At 48.4% G+C, this 22019-nt stretch overlaps 8 protein-coding genes across 8 annotated transcripts; 4 read left to right on the top strand and 4 right to left on the bottom strand.

Moving 5' to 3' along the window:
- Window positions 1-2363: 2363 nt before the first annotated feature.
- Window positions 2364-3851, top strand: VTN77DRAFT_2927 (uncharacterized protein; the record flags this gene model as incomplete). The annotated part of the gene is made up of 2 exons (XM_069418820.1): window positions 2364-2601; window positions 2845-3851. The coding sequence occupies 2 exons, from the start codon at window positions 2364-2366 to the stop codon at window positions 3849-3851; spliced, it is 1245 nt and encodes a 414-aa protein (XP_069278985.1).
- A 1670-nt stretch (window positions 3852-5521) lies between these two features.
- VTN77DRAFT_2926 (uncharacterized protein) lies at window positions 5522-6103 on the bottom strand (the record flags this gene model as incomplete). Its single annotated transcript, XM_069418819.1, has 1 exon — window positions 5522-6103. The coding sequence occupies one exon, from the start codon at window positions 6101-6103 to the stop codon at window positions 5522-5524; it is 582 nt and encodes a 193-aa protein (XP_069278984.1).
- Window positions 6104-6879: 776 nt separating this feature from the next.
- Window positions 6880-7877, top strand: VTN77DRAFT_2925 (uncharacterized protein; the record flags this gene model as incomplete). The annotated part of the gene is made up of 3 exons (XM_069418818.1): window positions 6880-7018; window positions 7070-7465; window positions 7528-7877. The coding sequence occupies 3 exons, from the start codon at window positions 6880-6882 to the stop codon at window positions 7875-7877; spliced, it is 885 nt and encodes a 294-aa protein (XP_069278983.1).
- Window positions 7878-9539: 1662 nt separating this feature from the next.
- VTN77DRAFT_2924 (uncharacterized protein) lies at window positions 9540-11262 on the bottom strand (the record flags this gene model as incomplete). The annotated part of the gene is made up of 4 exons (XM_069418817.1): window positions 9540-9997; window positions 10065-10412; window positions 10470-10652; window positions 10704-11262. 4 exons carry the CDS (start codon window positions 11260-11262, stop codon window positions 9540-9542), a joined length of 1548 nt encoding a protein of 515 aa, XP_069278982.1.
- Window positions 11263-12321: 1059 nt separating this feature from the next.
- Window positions 12322-13466, bottom strand: VTN77DRAFT_2923 (uncharacterized protein; the record flags this gene model as incomplete). The annotated part of the gene is made up of 6 exons (XM_069418816.1): window positions 12322-12525; window positions 12590-12667; window positions 12726-12846; window positions 12917-13154; window positions 13214-13299; window positions 13369-13466. 6 exons carry the CDS (start codon window positions 13464-13466, stop codon window positions 12322-12324), a joined length of 825 nt encoding a protein of 274 aa, XP_069278981.1.
- Window positions 13467-15599: 2133 nt separating this feature from the next.
- Window positions 15600-17224, top strand: VTN77DRAFT_2922 (uncharacterized protein; the record flags this gene model as incomplete). The annotated part of the gene is made up of 4 exons (XM_069418815.1): window positions 15600-15644; window positions 15701-16795; window positions 16846-17015; window positions 17065-17224. 4 exons carry the CDS (start codon window positions 15600-15602, stop codon window positions 17222-17224), a joined length of 1470 nt encoding a protein of 489 aa, XP_069278980.1.
- A 1074-nt stretch (window positions 17225-18298) lies between these two features.
- On the top strand, window positions 18299-20190 carry VTN77DRAFT_2921 (uncharacterized protein; the record flags this gene model as incomplete). The annotated part of the gene is made up of 2 exons (XM_069418814.1): window positions 18299-19177; window positions 19237-20190. 2 exons carry the CDS (start codon window positions 18299-18301, stop codon window positions 20188-20190), a joined length of 1833 nt encoding a protein of 610 aa, XP_069278979.1.
- Window positions 20191-20430: 240 nt separating this feature from the next.
- On the bottom strand, window positions 20431-20973 carry VTN77DRAFT_2920 (uncharacterized protein; the record flags this gene model as incomplete). The annotated part of the gene is made up of 1 exon (XM_069418813.1): window positions 20431-20973. One exon carries the CDS (start codon window positions 20971-20973, stop codon window positions 20431-20433), a length of 543 nt encoding a protein of 180 aa, XP_069278978.1.
- Window positions 20974-22019: the final 1046 nt, after the last annotated feature.

The following is a 22019-nucleotide window of genomic DNA, read 5'->3' as shown; positions in this document are numbered from 1 at the left end:
TTCACATCAATTGTCTAGCACGCGCACGTTTTCGCCTTCGTGCTGCGGGCAAGTGATGGTAATTAGGGCTGCATATCAAATATGCTGCTTGTTCGCGTGATGATCGCTAAGAACATCAACAAGCTTAGACTCGTGGAGGTTAATCAGCCCACATCAGCCTGGTTCGTGGGACGGTCAACCCAACGGCCTGCAAGGACTGCAACGATGGAGGTGGACTGTTCACCGAGTGCGTTTCTGTGGCCGGCTTCCTGAGCGGAAGCTGTGCAAACTGTCATTATAACAGCTTGGGTTCCTGAATTAGCATTCCTCCAGGCTTTGACAGGCAAGATTCCAGATATATCGAGCGAGTAGACTCTTAAGCGATTCGTTTTCATGATGTCCAGGACACCATTGGAAATCTCCTGGCCTGAGTACATCCACTGCTTCCTTAGATGGGCCCACCTCTGCCCAGTGCTGGCTGACCAGCGAAAGTCCCGAAATGCTGGTCAAAAAATGTACCGAATATGCGCATGGAGACCCATGGAAAGAGATCAGGATTGTATTAGACCAGCAGAGATTACCACACATTACCTAGGCGCTCCGAGAGAATCTGGTCATTTCCCGGACTCCAGCGGTGCAAACAGAACGCGAGCATGAGTGGCCTTACGAAAGTACCGAATCTGTTATCAGTGATCAGTTCGTTTTCATATTTAATAATAATGTCTTAAGTGGACTATCCGGCGCCAAAGCTGTCGGACATCATAGCAATTGATTCGCGAACACGAAGATGGGCTCCTGGAAAAGCCCGTGGCGCAGAAACACTCCTTCCAAAGCGTTGGTCCCGTGCATGACAGCTAACTATGGATGATCTCCATACGTCGGATGAGTTCGAGAACTGGGAGATTTGTGCCAGTTCTCTCTTCCTCAGGGTCGATCGGCGCTGCAACTCATGCAAGAGGTTTCAGGAGAGAACCTGAGAAATATAATATACTTGCAGGTCGGTATCGCTTGGCCACAGGCAGATAAAACAGTTGTTATATAACGCGAAAAACTCATTACACAAATCTTGCGACGGCTCAGAAATCTAGAAATAAAAAACAATGTGCGTTGAGGAGTGTACACGCTCCCCAGTCTCTCCTGGTACATCCTACGGTTCAGTGACCTGTCCAACCTCGAGAAGATAGCGAAACAGTTGAAGAAGATGCTGAACGGGCCGATCTCCTCCTTCTGAACAGTTTCCCCATTCACGAACCGGTCAACAAGTGTAAGTCTATCTACTTCGTGTCTACAAGTACATCAAACTGATATGGGGAATTATATAGGGTTCAACCAGTCACGCGCGTCAGGTCCAGCATACTAGGGAGATAGTCCAAGGGGGAAAAGCCGAGCAGTTCGAGAAAAGCTCTGTCGTGAATATGGAATGTCCCTTAGATCCAAGTCCACTGCTCAAGATTGCACCAAGCCTTAAGCTAGTGACCTTTTTCCCATCTGATCCATGTCACTCAGAATATGCTGGTATCTCAAAGATGGCGCATTCTTCGCTTCTTGAGACCGTACTCTCTCCTAGTGGCAGCGACAATACCTTTCTGTTTTGCAGCGCTTCCGGTTCTTCCAAGGCAACAGAATGGAGGGGTAAATTGGGTATAGATGACGAGGAGCTCGAAGACGAGGTCTTAGATATATACATATACATATATACGAAGGAGTGGACAGGGCTTGTGAAATGGTCCATGCATGACTCTTGTGAGAATTAAGTAAACAAATGTAATGCACCTAGATACTGTACTGTACACAGATGCTTCATAATTGTTTTGTCGAAATTCGATGTCAGTGATGACGGCGATGGGGCACTGATCACATGATATATCCTATCCGGTTCTGTCCAGCCAATGACAACATCCAGCATCCATCCATCCATCAACCACACCAGACAAACATCTATCAGACTGAGATTCGTCTCGCTGTTATATTCTCTGCTGATTAACATTGACACTATTACCCCATTTGTGGAGTCAAGACCAAAAGCTACATGTAAGAAGAGAGAAATAACGCTCGCATCCAGGTTATGTATACCTGCTGCCACTACAGCAGCATCCTATAATATTCTATCCAATTTCAGACACATATCATCATCGTCGTCGTCATCTTCTCATAGCAACTTCTTCTCAGCATTATCTCCAAGGATCACAATCAGCGGGAGGGGTGGAAGAAGGAGAGCTCTCTCTTTCAGCATCGACGACGACGTCTTCTACCATACCTTTACTGGCGTTAGTACGTCGTGTTCACTCTTTTCAACAAGCTCTAGGCCTAGTCCTTATCTACCAACCAGGACATCATCCTCATCCTCTGCCCAGCCGCGATTTGTCTCGTACCACGGCAGAGGCATGAGGATCGCCACGCTCCAGTTCGCCCCCCGGTTGGGCGATGTAGAGGGGAATATGCGCCGGGCCGATGAGTTGTTGAAGTTGAAGCGGTCATCGACAATAACTACTACTACTACCAACAGTACTACTTCTACGGCAAAGAGTGACGAGTTGGGTAGTAGTGTCGGAAATGGATCTGGACCTGGCATTGAGGAGCTGCGGCCGGATATTTTGGTGTTGCCGGAGATGGCGTTTACTGGTGAGGACTACCTACCTGTTTATCCATTTATCCTTGGTTCAATGTGCTGGATTGGAGCTGCATTGATAATATTTCTTGAGGAGGAAGGAGAGTTCGCGTCATATCTTGTTAGATTTTAATATTTTCTCAAATGATTCTGTTTTGCATTCTCCTCTCTCTCTCTATCTCTGTCTGTCTTTTTTATCTTTTATTTTTTTTAATTTTTTTTGACTTCGTCCAACCAAACTGACTAGATCTTTACAGGATACAACTTCCCATCTCTTCAGGCTATCAAACCATATCTAGAGCCTCAAGGCAGGGGACCTACGGCGCAATGGGCGCGAGAAACAGCAAGACACCTAAAGTGCAAAGTCTGTGTGGGTTATCCCGAGATCTCCAAAGCAGAAGTGCGTCATGAAGCACCTTCGCCGTCAGAGACAGAAAAGGAAAAGTACTTTAATTCCCTACTCGTCGTCGACGAGAACGGAGAGATCTTGCTGAATTATCGCAAGCAATTCCTCTATTACACGGACGAAACGTGGGCGTCGGAGGGTGATGTGGGCTGGGGGTTCCACGCTCTTGAATTTGACTCTCATAGATTGTCGTCATCGGAAGATTGTGATGCTAGACTGCCGCGACAACACGTCCCGACCACATTCGGCATCTGCATGGATATCAACCCGTACAAGTTCGAGGCGCCCTTCACCGCGTGGGAATTCGCGAATCGCGTTCTCGACTCGCGATCGCAGCTGGTCATCGTCTCGACGGCGTGGCTGACCGTGGAGGGACGCGAGGCGATCGCTTCTCTAGGCCGCCACCAGCCGGACATGGATACCTTCAACTACTGGATCCGGCGGTTCTGGCCTCTGATCGAGAAAAGGATGGCTCACGACGGCGACATCGACGGCGGCAGCTTACGCTCGGGAGGGACGCCATCTGAGAAGAAAGTCGTCATCGTCTTTGCAAACCGGACTGGTGTGGAAGAGGGCACGGAAGGGGTCAATCCCACTGCTACCTACGCGGGGACTAGCACGATCATCGCCATTACGCAGAAGCTGCTGCCGGACGGGAAGAAAGGAGTAGATGAGGAGGCAGCAGGCCTGAAAGAAGAAGACAAACCGCTCGACGTGAAGATCCTCTGCTGGGACATAAAAGGCGCCGCGGAAGAAGGGATTTGTTTCGCCGATACCCTGTCGGAACCGAAGATGACATTTGGCTTGGTGAAGAGATCTGATGATGACGATGACAATGATGGATCCGATGGACCTTAGATGCTTCTGGTAGTTATAAAAAGATAGACTTGAATAGACTAAGTATAATTGTTGCTGGACACTCGATTGATATTTTAAGAAGCGAAAAAGGAGCAGAAGAAAACAGTGAGGTCGTGATAGAGTAGATGAAATACTGGGAAAAAAAAAAGAGAGATTCGTACTCTGTAATTCTCTTCTCCGGACGGAAAAGAAAAAGCGATCAATTCCATAAGCATCCGTTATGGATGCAGTATGTCTCCTCTCTCTTTTTTTTTTCTAAATTTTTAATTTTTTTTCCATATCTACCATGCGTCTATTCAGTAGTCTTCTTAGACATCACTCAATCCCATCATCTATCAATATACGTTTTGAGTATAGGTATTGCTGTTGAAATTGACCCGACAATATCTGATAAGCTGCGTTAGGTATAATTCTTCTCGAAGTACGATACACCCTGCTGGCATTACTTAGACACAGTTCTAAAATGATTGTTAGACTTATTGAATCCGCAGATTAGAATTTGGGGAAAAAAAGCTCAACTGTGATCATTTTCAGAGACAGGTCGTGTAAAGACTCTAGAGCTCTTGCAAGTCAAAGAACCACTTAGTCAATGCTGCATATGGCCATTCGTGAGACGAGAATGATCATGTGCAGAAATCTCTCATGTGACTACTTCTTGCGGGTCCTTCCTAGCTAGAATTCCAAGTCTTCTGGCACTTCCAGATTCGTTTGTTTTGATTCCTTTCTTCTTTCTGGCACAACACTGTGAACAACATTCTCTTCTCCCAGTTTCTCTTTCTTTCACACCTTCTGTACACCCTCACACAGAGGTATTGGCTCATCTGCGTTGTTTCTGCTTGGAATACCCTCTATGGATCGTCTCATGACACATCCTGAGTCCAGGGATCGACATCAAGCACACGTGAGGCTGCTGAGAAGGGAAGGGTGCTGGAACTTTTGGCCATCCTTTGCACATTTTAGTGAGCCAACTTCCTCCAGCAGGTGAAACGAGACTGAAAGGATGCGTGATCTGATTGGTATATGCACAGAGACCGTTTGGTAAATAGGCAGGTGTAGGTGTGGCTGGAAGGTGCTACTGTTGTACATGTGACAGCTGACACACAGCCGCCCTCCCCCTCCTGGAATGTTGTGGGTACGCAAATTTCTGATATCAAAATTTAGTCTTCAAGTCAACAAGAAAATGGAAAGAAGAAGAGAACAGAGCTATGGAGATCGAGAATGAGGATCTCCTTGAAGGTATCAAGCACATTCGATCGGAAGCAATGGACCATGGACCAGAGTGTTATGGGAGGGACCAGGACCACGACACACACAAAAAAAAGAATGTGAAATTTCAACCCTGCTTGAAAAGCAGATCCTCTTCGATGCTGCAGCAGATCGAAACGGCCATCGAGTCCTTGGCCAGACCATTCATGCACTAAGAGGAGGGCCGGGCCGATGCCAGGATGGACAGGCACCCCCGCACTCGGGATTGGAGGACAGCATCCTCATCCTCTGCAAATCCAAGTCGATCGTCGCTGCAGAGAGATCATCTGCAATCTTCATGACCGGGCCAGTCAGGCAGTCTGACAGGCAAGTCCAGCAGCAAGACAGACACACAGGGCTAGGGCATGGCACGTGCTACCGGAAGAACAACCCTCCGGACCCCCCTCGGAATCAGTCCCAGCCAATCAGAGTGGCCATCCCATCTGCCCACCTGGATTGGCCACGGGGTTCTTGCACATGATCAACTCTTCAGTTGATGTTTGATGACCAAGGTGGTAGAGGTGGGCAGTAGTAAGGGAGATACCAGACAAGTCCTCACAAACAGCTTCCCTGATGGTGTTGTGATTCCTGGTTAATCCCCTCCTTCTTCTGTGACTGTGACGGATAGCGCCCTTGTGCTGCCCCTCCTCTCCGGCAAGGTTGGGCCCGACCGCCTCCGGCAGATTGCCGCCCATTGGCTGCAGGCTTCTGCCAGCATCAGGTGACGCGTTGTTGCGCGCGGTGGCGCCTCTGGTCGGTATCGCCCACCGGAGATCCCTTTTCAGCGACGCTCCTCTTCTTCTCCTCCCTCGCCACGTGAGCAGCCCGCCCTCTCTGCCTTGACTACTACTTCGCGATCCCCAAGTACTCGCCCTTCGTGTGCTTGTCGATGCAAAGGAATTTCGTTTCTTCTCGTCTTTTTCGTGGAATTTAACTGCTGCAGCTCTGCCAGAGCTTTCTTCATTAATCTCCCACTTTTCCGGCTTCCAAATCTCGCGAATTTGCATTCGACGATTATCTGATCCTGATCGCGCATACTGTTGTTTCCCGTGACTTCCTGTCAGGTGATAACGAGGAGATCCCAAGGTACGCCCCAAACACCCTCTGATGCTCTCCCCACCTGGCCCATCTTGCCGTCTCTAGCAGCATCGCAGCTCCGCCAGAGCAAAACTGTTGACTGCGTGGGATGCCACGCGTAGTCTCCTGCTCAGCGATGGCTGTCGGTTGCTACAATGTTGCCCTGTGTTATTTTCCCCGGTCGCATCCTGTTGCACCGGTCGGAAATGGCCAGGATAGCCCTCTTCCTGTATCCTGTTTGCTGTTGCCTGTATGAGCTTGGTATACCTATAGCTCTTTGAGGAGCTCCAAAGAGTATATCCATACCTCTGTGACTGCTCTCGAAGCAAGTCTATCACTATTCAAACTGTCACTTTCACGTTACTTGTTGCATTTCAACCCGTCCCTGTTCTACCCCGCACGTCTCATTACTGCTATGAAAATGCAAAGAAGTTCACAGGATCGTGAATTTTATCGAGCATATTTCTTATGTCTAGATTATTTCTCTGTTGCCACCATCCTGGTTGACCGATGGACTAACCCGACCGGCCACTACCAGAGATATCCTGAGCCTCAGTAATAGCATAGTGATTCAAGCCTTGTCAACTGGCCTTGCCTCTTTACTTATACCAATCAAATTCGGTGTCCTTTTTAAGGTAATGTTTCCTTTCCGGATCTCATCTGAATCAGCACTGACCTGTGTTGTAAACTAGCATAACTCCTTACAATGTCTGAACCAACGGTCAATACTACTACTGATGGCAGCGGGGCGAACAAGAGAAAACGCGAAGACGACAGCGCCGGCCCCGACCCTCAACGCCTTGCGACATCCTCTTCACACAATGGCAGCAACGGAAACATCCAAGGTCTGAGCGCACCGACCGACGGCCAGTCCAGCTATACTCATTCGCCCCTAGGCCCTTATGATGGTCATGGACTCCCGAACGCTTCTCCGGAGTTGAGCAACATCGACCAGCAAATCCTGCAGCACGTGGGCTCGCAGAATGGAATTTCCGATGATAACGCCCTTACGGCCAAGGCTGCTTTGGCAGCCCATCCTTCTCAGAACAAATACCCTCCGCCGCCCGATGCAGGCTTTGACAGCACTGCCAACCTGACTCATGGCCTGACCTTTGGCGATGAAATGAATCAGGTGAATCAGGTGAATCAGGCTTCCATGGCGCCCCCCAGTCATGGTCCCAGCTCGACTGCTGCGGCCGTCTACGCGGCTCGCGAGGCTCAGAGCATGAACTCGAAGCCAACGGTTGGCTCTCCCGAGTGGCATGCTCTCCGCAAGAACAACCACAAAGAAGGTGAATTTATTCCTGCCCGCTTCATAAACCCCATAACGATCTTGTCTAATAATATGTCTTAGTGGAACGACGTCGTCGTGAGACGATTAATGAAGGTATCAACCAAATTGCTCAGTTGGTCCCCAACTGCGACAAGAACAAAGGTGCCATCCTTCAGCGTGCCATCGAATACATCGTTCAGCTTCATGAGGAAAAGAAGCAAATGAACACGCGTTGGGAACAAACCAACATGACGACGACCCATGCCATCAACGAGATCAGCGCGCAGAACGCCAAGTTGAAGGCTGAGGTCAACCGTCGCGGTGACATTGCGCTCAAATGGATCCAGCGTTGCCGGGACGCCGGTCTCGAGTTTGACGATTACGATGACGAGAAGGACCTCGGTCAGCTCGACATCGAGCACAACCAGTAGTGACATCACGTGATGGACTATCTGCATGTCCGCATGCGGCACGTCCAGTCCAGTCAGTCCTCAAGCGTAGATGCTCGTTGGGCGGCTGTTGTTTTCTTTTTCTTTCTCTCTCGAATCGGGTTTCAGCTTCACGAACGAACAGCATATGTGATGACCTTTCTTTTCTGAATGCCGGACACGGTCGTATTATTATTGAATTTGATTTTTTTTTTGCCTTCAACTTCGAGGTTCGACGATTTCGACTTCCGGCTGCCATCTCGTCGAGTTGTCTCCTGCGGATGTCACCGACCGTGACAGCGGAGTCTCCGAGCGCAGCCTGCAGACCGAACCAGATCAGAATCTTACCCTCATTTTACCTCTAATCTTTTTTTTTCTTTTCTGATCGCTCATCTTCTAGAGTTAAACGGTTCTTAGGGTTATCGATTTCGTCGGGTTCGTCGATTCGATTCGTTGCATTCCCGTTCTTGCTGTGCTGTGGTTCGCTTTGCTTTTGCTCTTTCCCAACTCTCCACGGCTTGTTTGCAATTTGCATCCTTGCTTTTTCTCTTTTCTTCTCTACTCTTTTCTCTTCTCTTGAGTGTACGTTAGTTGATCTTCTAGGTAGGCTGGGATGGCGAACTGCTTGATTGATTGATCAATTTGATGGTGCTGGGAATGCGATTGCGGGTTGCAATTTGCCGATTCTGCTGGCTATTATGCTAGCTTAGCTAGGTTATGCCCTGCGGAATCGCGGCGTCTTGATTTTTTCTTCTCCTTTTCTTTTTCTGCTTTGTCTCTTTTTTCCTTTTTTTCAAGGGAAATGTAGTGCAGTGCAATACAATGCAGTGAATGCAATACAAGCTTTGTTCATAGGTATTCATTCATATTTATATTATAGGATCTTCCTTTCGTCCATCCATCCATCCATTACTAGTCTTTGTACAGAGTAAGCAGGTATGCTGTGTCTAACAAATACAGTACAGTACATAAACGTGGATGAATTCTTGTCAGCACCTAGGAGTTCTATTCTGGGTGGTAAGTGGTGAGATATCTTATCTCACCTGTGAAAACCAAGGCAATACAATACCAGAGATAAAGGAAGATGGAAGTTGGCCTGCTGCCATGATTTTTTGGGGGGGCTTAAAATCTGCCTTCTTTTTTTTTCCTCATCTTCTTAATCTTCTTCTAATCATCACTGTTTTTTTTTTTTTACTTCATGTCATATTACTAGCAGTTCTAGTCTAGTCTAGTCGAAACTCAGTCATTCTTGTCGTCCTTGTGTGGACAATACTGTGGTAGTGTAGTAGTACAAAAGTACATACAGTCAAGAGGTATCTAAGTTCAATTGAGTGAAGGTAATGTCATATGATTCATATCAGAGAATAGGTCTTTCTTTTTCTTTGCCTTTTGTCTTTTGTCTAAGTAAAGTAAAGTTAATCTAAGTGTTATGTACATACATGCATACTGTACTGTACAAAATAATATGTCCAAGATTTGTGTGTGACAAGTTCACATGTTGTGCTCCGTCGAATGGAGCAGTCAGTGAACATGAGCATGGACATGCATTCTAACATATATAGTAGAAAAGAAATAAACAATGAAGAAGAAGAGGAGAGAAGAGAAGAGAAGAGGCTACAGATGGATGGCTGCTTGCCTCTTTCGATAAAGATGCTGGATCAGCAACTAGTTACCATTGCCCTGCTGTCCCTGTCCCTCTTCATGTTCCCACCCGCACTTCCGATCCTTGAACAACGTCGCCGAGTCCAGGACCGTGCCGTTACGACTAGCCACAAACTCGTGCGTCAGATGCGTGCAGTTGTGGAAAGTCAGCCTGCTCCAGCCATAGGCGGTATCCTGCGCAGCGCGCGAGTACGGCTGCAGCGGGTACACGAGGCTGTCAAGGCCGTCGTAGTGGCCCGCCGCTCCGTTGGTGATGTACCACGGCGCGCTCGGGTTGTTGAGCTCGTTCGGGTCGACGTCGAAGGTGCGGATGGGCGCGTTGCGCTCGTACACGTGCACGTGGCCTGACAGGACCAGGTCGACGGAGTACTTCAGGAAGAGCGGCTCGAAGACTTCCCGGCAGGCTTCGCAGATGGTGCTGCTGTCGTTGGAGGCGCTGGCGTACCAGGGGCGGTGGCCGGCTAAAATAAAACAGAGGAGTTATTAATTAAACAGAGAGGCGAGAAGGAATGACGAGATATTACTCACCAACCACAACCCATGGAGTCTTGCTGCGGTCCACAGACGCCAGGTCCTGTTCCAGCCAGTTGGTTTGCGCATCGCGCAGGGTGCTGAACGGACCAGCGTCCTCGCCCTCACTGCCACCAGGCTCGTCCGGCGCGATGAAGCCGTGGCCCAGGTCGGTCTCGGTGTCGAGCTGCACGTAGTGGACCATGCCGTGGTCGAACGAGTACCAGAAGTTGCCCAGGCCGTTGGACTGCGGGCTTGGCATGCGGAAGTGGTTGATGTAGCCGGTGAAGTTGGTCTGGCCCGGCACGCAGATGCTCACCGTGTAGGTGATGTTGTTCTTCTTGTCGGTGGTGCCGCCATTGTCGCCTGAACAGTCAGTAAAAAAAAAATCAAGTGCAAGACAAGTCTATCAACGACACGTACAGTTGGCTTCGTGGTTGCCCGGACCAACCATGTAGGGCTTGTAGGCGGTGATAGGCGTCATTTCGTCGTAGTACTGGTTGAGCAGAGATTCATAGACCTTGTATCCATCGGCAATCGTCGTGTTGGGCAGGAAACCCTGGATCTCCTCCTTCAACCAGTAGTCCGCATAGGCAATGTCACCAGCTTGGGAACGTTAGCTAGGGCTGCCAGGATGCGAAGGTATCAAGAACGTACGGTGCCACAGGAAATCAATCTCATTCAGGTTCTGCTGAATAGACTGGATCGTGTTCGTGTCGTTGGGACCCAGCGGGTTGGCAGCCCCCTGGCCCACGTGGGTGGTAAGGCCATCCGGTCCCATCAGACCGAGGTCGACGGCCACGGCAATCGTGTACGGGGTGTGGTCACCGGCCGGACGGCTGGTCTTGAAGGTGTAGGGCACGGTGGAGTTGCTGTTCTCAGGCTGATAGAAGTACAGCGTGTCGGGCTCGAGATCAGTGATGGTGACATGGTTGTTGTACGTCGTCGAGGTCGGGTATGTGATGGAGACATTCGACGACGCCGTCTTATCCAGGGCCCAGGGAGAGAGTCCATAGCGGACCGTCGGACGCTCCAGCTTCGAGTAGGTGTTCCAGCTGACTACCATGCCCGTCGGGCCGGCGTAGGCCAGACGAATCTGCATGGGCGTGGTGCCATTGGAAGAAGTAGAAGAAGCAGAAGCTGCAGGAGCTGCCACAGCTGGGTTGAGCAAGACCGCAGCAGCCGTCAGGCTGGCGGTGACCAGAGAGCACCTCATGGCGTCTGAATTGAAGCAATTGGTCGCAATGTCAGAAGCAGACCACGATGAGGAGCATGGCTGATATATATAGATGTCTGGACCTGAGATTTCGTTAGCAGAGACTCAGGAATGAAGTAGCATACAATAACCTATTCCGGCAACCCCCACCTGTTTAATCTCCTGCCTTTCAACGGTTGCTTGGCTGCCTTTCCTGTTTCGTTCATTCCTCGAGGGCCGGGACACTTCCGTCGTCCGTCTTGCAGATCGCGATCACGCTCTCTCCAATCAGGGCGAGAGCGTTGGTAAGCCGCATCGGGATCTGGCAGACGCACGTGTGGAGAGGAGAATAAATGACTGGCCTTGTTGGCATGCTGCACAGAAGCCGCTGCGGGAGATCTGAGCGCTGCCCAGCCTTCTGCCAAGCGTTCTAGCGGCCGTTTAATGAAGATTAGCTTGATGTACCTGCATTAATAATATTATTTTATATAATTCAATTGCTCAATAATATATCGTAAGATAAAATACTTCTCTATTAAGAACCTGACTAAATTCTGCTCTATTTTTATATAGAAAAAAATTTTTTTTATTTAAGTTGGTTTCTAACTATATTTTCTTACTCCTATAAAGTCGTTGAAGTTGTATATGGATTTATATTCGTAAAAGATAATACGCTTTTCATTGTAAGCAAGAGCTTTGGAGACTCATTCTGTGATCTCTTTCTTTTTAATACTATATATTTATATTTATTTTTAATTTTTTTCTTCACTTAAGATTTGTGCGTCTTTTTTAAACCCTAAAAATATATGTTTTTCGTAATGACGACTTACAGGAAAAATTAGAAGAAAGCTAACTGCTCTTAGATATATGTTTATGTCTACACTCACTCCTACAACTAAGGACTAATCATTTACCCGCTGAGGTGAAAACTAGCATCAATTATAATTATAACCCTCATCAAATAAAATATAAGAGTAGCATACTTCAACGATCCTTCTTCTTTAAGATTATGCTAGGAAGAGAGATATTTTGTCAATTCTACGTACGCAACTCCACTAGTAATAATTCCATTTAGGTGTATTACCACGCCCCGAAAGAACTCAGGTATGACTTCATATCTTCAGCTTGAAGCTGGTGATATTTCGTTCCCGGGTGTATGTTATTCCACCAAACACAGCTTGTGCCATCACTGTCATTGCAAGTCGCATTGGGATATCCATACGCGGTGGGGTTATCGAGGACTTTTGTCATGAATGTCCATGAATCGTAGAGGACGACGGTAGTCTAGTGGCCAAAAGTTAGATAGATCCTCTATTTAAAGCGGTTCTTTCAAGTGATGAACACTCACATCAGTATGATTCTGCCTGACTTGGGTCGTCAAGTTGCGAACGCCATTGTTGAAATCAGCGACGAAGGCGGCATGCTTCTGGATCCCAGTCGGAATATAATTTTGGATAAAGGGGGCTCCGAGTTATTGCCGGAACATTGATGAACAGGAATTTCCTGGCGCCGTCTGTGTAGAGCTTCTCGACTAGAGTTGCATAGTGGTCCATGAGAATCGGTACAAAGCTCGTCGGGTCATGGGTTTGGAATGCATGGTCGACGCTATGACCAGTTAATATATACGCCTTTTATCGACAACGAGAGTGGATGAAATCTACTTACTCGTTAATACCAATCCAAAAAGCAAACACTGAGTCGTCCAGATGACCACCGGGCAGACGCTGGCTTCGCGCTGTACGTCGATTGAAAGGTCTTGACTTGAGATACCATGTCCAGGTATCCAAACGTGGCCACAGAATTGTTGATCGTCGCACCAGCCACGGCCAGATCGTAGGTCAGGAGCAGACTGCTGTTGTACGTGGTCGTCAAAAATCCGACCCAGTTGACTCCGCCACCGGTTGTGCCTTGGCCTGGTTACAAATGTTAGTCTATCCTGGACCCTAAAGAACGATCAAATTAAGTAGCCAACCTACCCTAGCAGGGTTCCCCATAGGATTGGATGGGGATGGCTGGGTGGAGTTGACATTGAAGGTGGTAGTAGAGTAAGAATCACCACTGATCCATTCATCTGTTAGCCATGTATACTTCAGGCACTCAATTCATCAGAGCATTGATAGTACACACAAGACAAAGAAGTATGTTGGCTTGGCAGCTTGTCGTCCTGCCACAGCAGTAGTTGCACCAAGTGCAAGAAGAGCGATTTGTACCAGGTTGGATCTCATGGTGTCAAGTCACAACTAGATGACGTCCACTGAGATACGTCTGTATGTAGCAGGTGTAAAAGGATCAGTAGTAACCAATCCCAAAAAGCATAGCAGCTCAGCAGAATCTTTTCCTTGCTTTCTAGTAGCTAACTTGCAGAATGAACAGACATGAAACTCCCATATAAATATTTACCTTTCCCATCTGGAAAGTTTCGATAGCCTGACTGACTTACCATGGTGAATGAATTTGCAGTTCTCAAGCAGCTGTCACTTGCCCAATGTCTTTACCAGCCAACTAGGATGCGCACCACAGGTTGGCGATTATTCACCGTTGTTGTGACAATCTCGGGATGACTGCATTAGGGATGGTGAACCAATACTCAAATGCTCATAAATGATACATAGCCCTGTTATATCACAGAAGACCTAGAATAATCGAAAATTGACGGCTAAATCGACCCGAGTCTATGGCAGTCAACGGAAGAGGTATACCTGAGGCAATTAGGCGCATATCATCTCATATATATTGACCTAACTAACTAATGTTCGTAGGATTGGGAAAGGTCAAACTTACCTGATTGTTCTGTTCTAGCTCTGATAAATAGATGTTTTAGCTAATTTAGGAAAAAGAAAATTACAACGAATTTTGGGGGCCGAATATATCGAAATTCCTACCTGATTCCCTGGGAATGGTCGACATTTCATTATCGGCCAGGACCTCTGTGCATACATTAATCATGGTTGCTAACTGGTTAATAAGGCTGCATATCTCTTCACTCTGATGGAACGCTCTTGCGAATTTCGGATAGAGAGCACAGTTATGGAAAAGTCAAGAGGTCACATAAATATTGCAGGATTTAATCTTAAATTTTAATAAAATAGAATATTAATTCCAGAATATCAAGCATATTATTATTAAATCAGCAATCTATAGTGATTTTCATACCTTAGTTTGAGATTTTGATAAAAGATTAATGATATAGCTATTAAAATTTATCCTCATAGTAATTATATTAAGAGATCTAGAATAGACGCCAGTTAACATCGTAAGTATATATCTAAACTCCGTACTTATTAATTCTCTCTTAATTAAGCCCTCTCTCTGTATATAGTCTTGATAGATTGGTCCATCTATAGAAGAAGAAATTTCGGGACTGATTGATGTAACATCACTTCTAGAATATACCAAGATCCGAATAACCTCTGCATGTGAGACGGATTAAAAGCGGGGTATCCAGCATTTGTCACTTCAGAGGTAAACTATTCCGTTAACCTAGGCCAATTGGAGGAAGGACAGCAGATGATAAACTGGTCAGACCGGTCAGCCCATCTTTATCCTTGTTACCCTGTCAATCCTGCGACTTGGCGTTCGGGAGAAAAACAGTCAGAATATTAATCAGACCGACTTTCATAAGAGGGTTGTTCCTTCCTTTAATTTTTGCTGCTCATGACTCTGGTACCTCGAACCTCTCGCCATGGCAGGAAAACTGACAGTTATTAATAGGCTTGGGTTCAATAGGATATCCGCCACCATCGGTCACAAAGAAGACCAGTTTTGCTTCGAAGACCTCTATCAGTGTGTCTCCGTTCTGATATTACTCATTAATTAATTACCATCCCAGTTCCAGGAATCATATCCCTCTTCATTTCGAGTGTGCCAGGCATCCTGCAGAGTTGTATCCAGTTATTCTCGTGATGAGGGGTAGGCGGAACCAACCATGAACCCTTGTTCATATGTCATGCAAGTTATGTCGAGCCACCAAGACGGTTCACTGGCTGCCCTCAAGCAAGGCCGGCAATTTCTCAAACTATACGAGGTTATAATGCAACCTGCTAACGATGCTGCTGCCAGGCTAGTTGACCAAACCGGACGCCTGAGCGTCAGAATATCCTGTTATATGGCAAGCCCAGTATTATCACCCATCTGTGGTGGTCTGCAACTGATGCTGATAGGACCATTACCAATGTTGTGTATCCCAGAACTAGTTGCATTGGTTATTGCTGGCAAGCTGCATAATCTCTGCGTAACTATGTAATGGTGTGGTGCTTGTCATTCATCATGGATGGAAAGACTTATATAAAATGGACTTCTCTGCTGGTCCGAATAGCGTTCACCATTTAAGTTTGTCTTTCCAAGAGACGTCTGGCATCATGTGGTTTCGCATGTTATACCCTTTCCTATGTTTTCTCGGCCTGGTAAGTGCTTCATTGTGATAATTCCAACCTCGGTGACTTCATTGAGACACGTCCAGGGGACCGCATACCTTGCCGCCCTGGCCATCTATCGTCTCTACCTCAGTCCTCTCCGCAAATTCCCCGGACCGAGGTTGGCTGCTGTGAGCAGGTTGCCGTTCCTGTGGAATTCAGTCAACGGGAATTTGATATACTGGATCCGAGACCTCCATGAACGCTATGGAGAAGTAGTTCGAATTGCGCCGGACGAACTCAGCTACTCCACCGGCGAGGCGTGGAAGGAAATCTACCACAAACCAACCCAGAAGGACCTCCGGTTTTATGGAAAGGCCCATTTCAAGAACATTCCCGATATGGTCCGCGGGGGTGACGAGGACCATGCCCGCTTTCGCCGCAATTTTTCTCACGCGTTCTCGGATCGAGCGTTGAGAGAGCAGGAGTCTCTCATTAGGCAATATGTCGATCTTCTGGTCCACAAGCTTGATCAGGCCTCACAGAAAGGTAAAGTCGACCTGGTCCGGATGTTTAATTGCACCACTTTTGACGTGATGGGCGACCTCACCTTTGGCGAACCACTGGGCTTGCTGCAAGGTTCGGAATACAACGCATGGGTCTCGCTGATCTTTGCGTCGATGAAGATCAATACGTTATTCCAGACGTCGCGTTATCTGCCTTGGATCGGATCTTTGCTTACCGTCTTCATTCCCAAGTCCCTGGTGGAAAAGAAACGGATTCATTTGCAAAATTGCGTCGACCGCGTGGACCGGCGACTGGCAAAGACAAGCCCCCGGCCGGACATCTGGGGCCTGGTTCTGAACCGAGAAGAAAAAGACAGCATGCGCCTGAGCCTGGATGAGATGTACGCGAACTCGATCACCTTCATGATTGCGGGCACCGAAACGACGGCCACCCTTCTGAGCGGTCTGACCTACTACTTACTGACGAATCCCCACACGCTGGAGCGGTTGACCCGGCAAATCCGAGAGGCTTTCGCATCCGATGAAGAGATCACCATGTCCAGATTGGCGCAGCTGGAGTATCTACAGGCCTGCCTGGAGGAAGGGCTCCGGATGTACCCGCCTTTGCCAATTGGCCTGCCTCGGATCACTCCGCCAGAGGGGATGCTGATCTGTGACGAGATGGTTCCGGGGGGTGTCAGTATCTTGAACATCATGAAAGTAGATGATGTTAGTTAACTGTATAGCAGACCACCGTCTCGATCAACCAATGGTCAACATACCGCAATCCGCGAAATTTCAAGGATCCCAACTCATTCCACCCGGAGCGCTGGACGTCTGATCCCAAGTTCGCCTCAGATAAAAAGAAATATCTCCAGCCTTTTTCTACCGGCCCACGCAACTGCTTAGGAAAGAAGTAAGTCAGAAGCCAGATGATACAATCGACGAGGCTAATTTATTAAAAGTCTTGCGAACCACGAGATGCGCCTGGTATTGGCCAAGGTTTTGTGGCACTTTGATCTGTCCCTCTGTGAAGAGTGTGCAGACTGGACGGACCAGAAGGTGTATATGGTGTGGGAGAAGAAGCCGCTGATGGTCCGGCTGAAGGCTAGAGAGGGACGTTGATTGAACTATACATATCCAAATTGGGATTCTCCTGCTGGAAGGTAGTGACTCTTATGAGCTTGTTTTGGTCTTGACTGAACAGATCAATCCAGTGAGCAAGGCAAGGGAGTATGTATGTACACGAACGCATATCATATCTTCTATACTTCATACAACTTGACGGTCGAAGCAGACATGATTAATATTAATCACGCTGTATCCACTATCTTTAACTAGGCTCCAAAACCATATAAGATAATACAGGACATATTGCATACAGTCCATGAACCTGCCCAGTGGGATTTAGACTGACTGCCATCAAGCAACCGGCTGTGACTCGACTCGAGACAAGACAAAATGTCTCTTTTGTCCATGCAGGTCCTATACAAAATAGTAATACTAATAATAACAATAATTTGAATTCCTACCAATATAATTAGCTGCCACTGGCCACTGACTTGTGTGCAACGACAACCTCATGCCTGGTACAAGCCCAGTGGTCATTATAATGGGTTTTTTTTTATTGGCTATGCTCTCTCTCCAAGCGGTAAACTCTTTCCTGTGGGATGATGAGAAGCGATTGTTTTCTGGTCATTATTTCGTAAGGAAAAATGAGTCTGAAAAAAAAAAGTAAAAAAGGCGGCCCATTTTAAGCTTCTATCATGCTCAGAGGACACAGGTCACTCTCGTCCAGTGCAACATTCCATCATTTGTCTTGTTGTTTTCTTGTTGGTAAACCCTCTCAAAATTCGCTAAGATAATTTCTTATGCGGGGATCATAGATATTAATTGCCCCGCATTCCTCCAGATCCAGACCCAAGCGAGCTCCCGTCCGATCCACCAATGCAGTCAGCCAGTCAACCGGATGCAGCAGCTGTTTTTGCTTGACATCTACCTGTTGAGAGAGCTCGAATGTCAAAAGAGGGCGCCCTTGATGAGTCAAAGGTCAATTAACCTCGGTACATAATTTTCCCTCGTCGGCAGAACCATCTTGCGGAACACCAGAAATATACAACTGAAGTGCTGTTTATTTCGAGCTGAAGTGACTGCTATATTATCTCACAGTCAACATCTTCAAGCCAATTGTCTTCCAGCATGCCTTCTCCACGAATCGTTGTCTTTGATCTCCTAACTGCTCTGGTGGACAGCTGGTCGCTGTGGAATGCCGCAGCAGGAGACAACTCTGCCGGCCGTCGCTGGAGAACTCGCTATCTGGAAATCACCTTTGGATGTGGCTCCTACCAGCCCTATGAGCAACTCGTCGAGCAATCAGCCCTGGAGGCGGGTCTCTCAGCGACCTCTGCTGCCACCCTGCTGGCCACCTGGGACCAATTGCAGCCATGGCCCGAGGTACCAGAGGTGCTTCAAGGCTTAAAGAAACGAGGCTACCGGATTGCCGTCGTGACCAACTGCTCCTCGCAGCTGGGACACCGTGCTGCTGCTCGCTGCGGAGTGCCTTTCGATGCCGTGGTGACAGCCGAGGAATCCGGCTTCTACAAACCGCATCCAAAGGCATATCAGGCGATCCTCGACGCCCTAGAGGTCACCGATCCTTCAGAAGCACTGTTTGTGGCAGGTAGCAATGGAGATGTCAAGGGTGCCGCTGCAGCAGGAATGCCGGTGGTCTGGCACAACCGTGTCGGACTCCCCATGCTCCCGGGATCTGCTCCCCTGGTCGAGGGCCAGTCTTTGCGCCAGGTCCTTCGAGAATGGCTGGGTTACAAGGGCTTACAGCGGTCGGAGATCTCCACGCCTACGCTGTATCTCAATCGACGGAAATACGCCGAGAACTGCAGGCGGATGCATGAGAGAGCGGCGGCGCTGAACGCGAAATTCCGCGTGCACATCAAAACGCACAAAACTATTGAAGGCACGGAAGAGGAGCTGCGACATGGCGATGGGCGAATTGTCTGTAGTACGCTGAAGGAGATCGAGTTCATCGAGCCGTTGGTTCGGAAAGGAACCGTGCGCAGTGTAAGATCTGATACAGTACCATCGATACAAAATTCCTGTTCATGCTAATGTGACTCTAGATTCTATATGGTGTTCCACCAGCAAAGTCCTACATCCGACGGCTTGCCCTGCTTAAGAAGCGGCTGCAGGTCGAGTTCCTCCTGATGATCGACCACCCGTCGCAAATTTCTTTGCTGCAGGAGCAGAGTCCCGACGAGAAGTGGTCCGTTTTTGTCAAGATCGATTGCGGCACCCGCCGGGCCGGTCTGGAACCGGAGTCACAGAGGCTGAATGAGTTGATCCAGACCGCGCTCGAGGAAGAGAATATCACCATCTACGGGTTTTACTGCCATTCGGGCCACTCTTATGCAAGCAGCTCTCTGCAGGAAGCAGAGGGCCATCTCATCCACGAAATCGCTTCTGCCGCTGCCGCCGCTCGGACGTGTCTAGCCCGTCAACCCAACTTGGAGCTCACGGTGTCCGTGGGAGCAACTCCGACTGCACACGCTGCCTCCGCGTCTGTCGCGCAGCAGCTGAAGGACCTTCCGGGACAGCTGGAACTGCACGCAGGGAACTACGCCCTGTTGGACCTGCAACAGGTCGACACGAGCCTAGTCACCCTGGACGATGTCTCCAGCTGGATCGAGGTCGAAGTCTGCAGCGTCTACCCGGAGCGACACGAGGTGTTGGTCAACGTCGGCTGTCTGGGTCTGGGCCGCGAGCCTGGCCGCGAACCAGGCGTCTGGGGGCGTGCAAAAATTCTTTTTGATGATCAATCAGACTCCCAGCGAACAGGAGAAGAGCCTTACCCCTGGAACCTCGTTCGCATGTCGCAGGAGCACGGCATCCTGGCGCCGCGGACCTCCGACCCAACAGAGCAGGATCGGATGGTCAGCGAGGTGAAGCTGGGTTTGCGAGTGCGTATTATCCCGCAGCATGCCTGCATTGCTGGCGCTATGTACGAGTCGTACATTGTGGTCGATGACGATGATGGGGTGTGTGTGGATGAGTGGGTTCGGTGTCGGGGGTGGTGATGCCTCTAACTGACTCGACTGTCCTTTCCTTGATCTAATCAATATAAACGTTCTGTAGGAATCAAATTGCTTCCTTTCACAGTATATCCCTGTAACATAGGCCCAATGACGATGTTTGTTTGGCAATACAAGGCTGAAGTCGACAGATGAAGATATCTAACTAATCCCTGTAACGTGACTCGGGCAGGGGGGTTGCCTGAACGGGAAGGAACCCTTCAGCTCCCGTACTTGTTCCTCAATTTATATGTCCTGGTTTTGATATTTATTGAATTGAGGCCCCTCTGTTGCCAGGCCAACACTTTCCTTTTCCTCCAAAAGTTCCTTATTACGAGAATTCAACACAATGGGAGCAAATGGCTTCCGAAGACCTCTACCTCTATATTTGCTGCCAACTCCAGGATGGCCCAAAGGCTTATCGACACAAAGATGGATGTGTGCACATTGCATACGATGGCTGCCCCTACGCTTGTGACGAACGGCCATCATCCAATATGTATAATCAAAGGACCTGGTAAGACGCCTGCGAGAAAAGACAGACCGCATGGACAACATACTAATGACTGCTACAAACAAGGTCAGAGAACAATTGGAGGACACGATCGAGCACCCAAGGCAAAGTAATACTACAGCAGCGATTTCTGGAAGATCAACCGCCAAACAGCTGCCAGGCAGAGGCAAGAAGAACAATATCACTGAGGAAGCCGAGAAGATGGCGGCGTTGGGAAGAGCTTCACCCACCAAGGGGCTGATCACACCGCACTGCACAGCATTCAGCCTGTACATCGAGGACCGGTGCTCCAGCTGAGCAGTCGTGGCACCTCGTTGGTATTCATCATCCTGATGCTCTCGACCGCACTTTGGCTGTGGGTCATATCGGTGTTGGTTAGGGCATCCATCCGGGGAACATGCAGAATGCAACAATCCCGGTGACGCTTGCGATCAGTGCCCTGGTCGTTCTTCAGCAACTTGTCGTCTCTCTTTTTGCTCTTCGATTGGCGAGCAGTCATGCTATGGAAACTCATCAGAGAAATAAGACTGAAACAAGTTTGAGAGGAAAAGGTCTTTAATGTGGAACTCCTGATTGAAGCACAGATGAATACCCGGTACAGAGTATATAGATGGTCCAAGCAAGCAGTGAGAAAGGTGAGTGGCAAACTGGTTGGAAGGAATATTATCTGATCCGATCTGATCGTTTTCAGTAGGTAGGTATCTCATTCCTTATTTACTTTTTCCGATTTGGAGACGGACACAAGGCTACGTCCAAGCCTTGGTAGACATACTATTCGAAATTCTGGCGTGTAGCCCCGTTGGTTTCAGCCAGCCAATGCCTGATAGAACTACACAGAAATCGAGACCGGAGAAGACAGGTGTAAGGTATATTCTCCATCAATTAGGCCTCAGTTAACTCATTCACTGTCAAAATAAGAGATTTCACGGAGTTTTTCGGGGGTGGGGGTGTTTGGCGGGAGGTAAACGGAAAGTAAGAAGTTAACAAAGTGTTGCAGACTCGGCAAAAAAGAGGCACCATGGCACCAACTTCTTGGTGATTCTGAACCAGGTATCGGCTGCACCAACACAAGGTTCTGACGGACACTGCTAACGACTAAAATTTAGCAATCGTTAACTGCTAGGCAGCACTCGACAATGATAAACAACCCCAAAGGCAGCCCCGTGTACGGAGGACATAATGATAGAGTACTCCGTACGGCGGACCCAGTCGCAGAATCTAGAACCGAAGGGTTTCACCAACCCCAGAAAAGCTTAAAAACCGGGCTCAAAGTGAACGACGCATGAGATCGGTGACAAATAAAATAGACAGGGTTAATTAT

Source organism: Rasamsonia byssochlamydoides (genome assembly GCF_041956645.1).
Source record: "Rasamsonia byssochlamydoides strain NRRL 3658 unplaced genomic scaffold VTN77scaffold_20, whole genome shotgun sequence".
Lineage (NCBI taxonomy): Eukaryota > Fungi > Ascomycota > Eurotiomycetes > Eurotiales > Trichocomaceae > Rasamsonia > Rasamsonia byssochlamydoides.
This window is presented reverse-complemented; position numbering and strand designations above follow the sequence as displayed.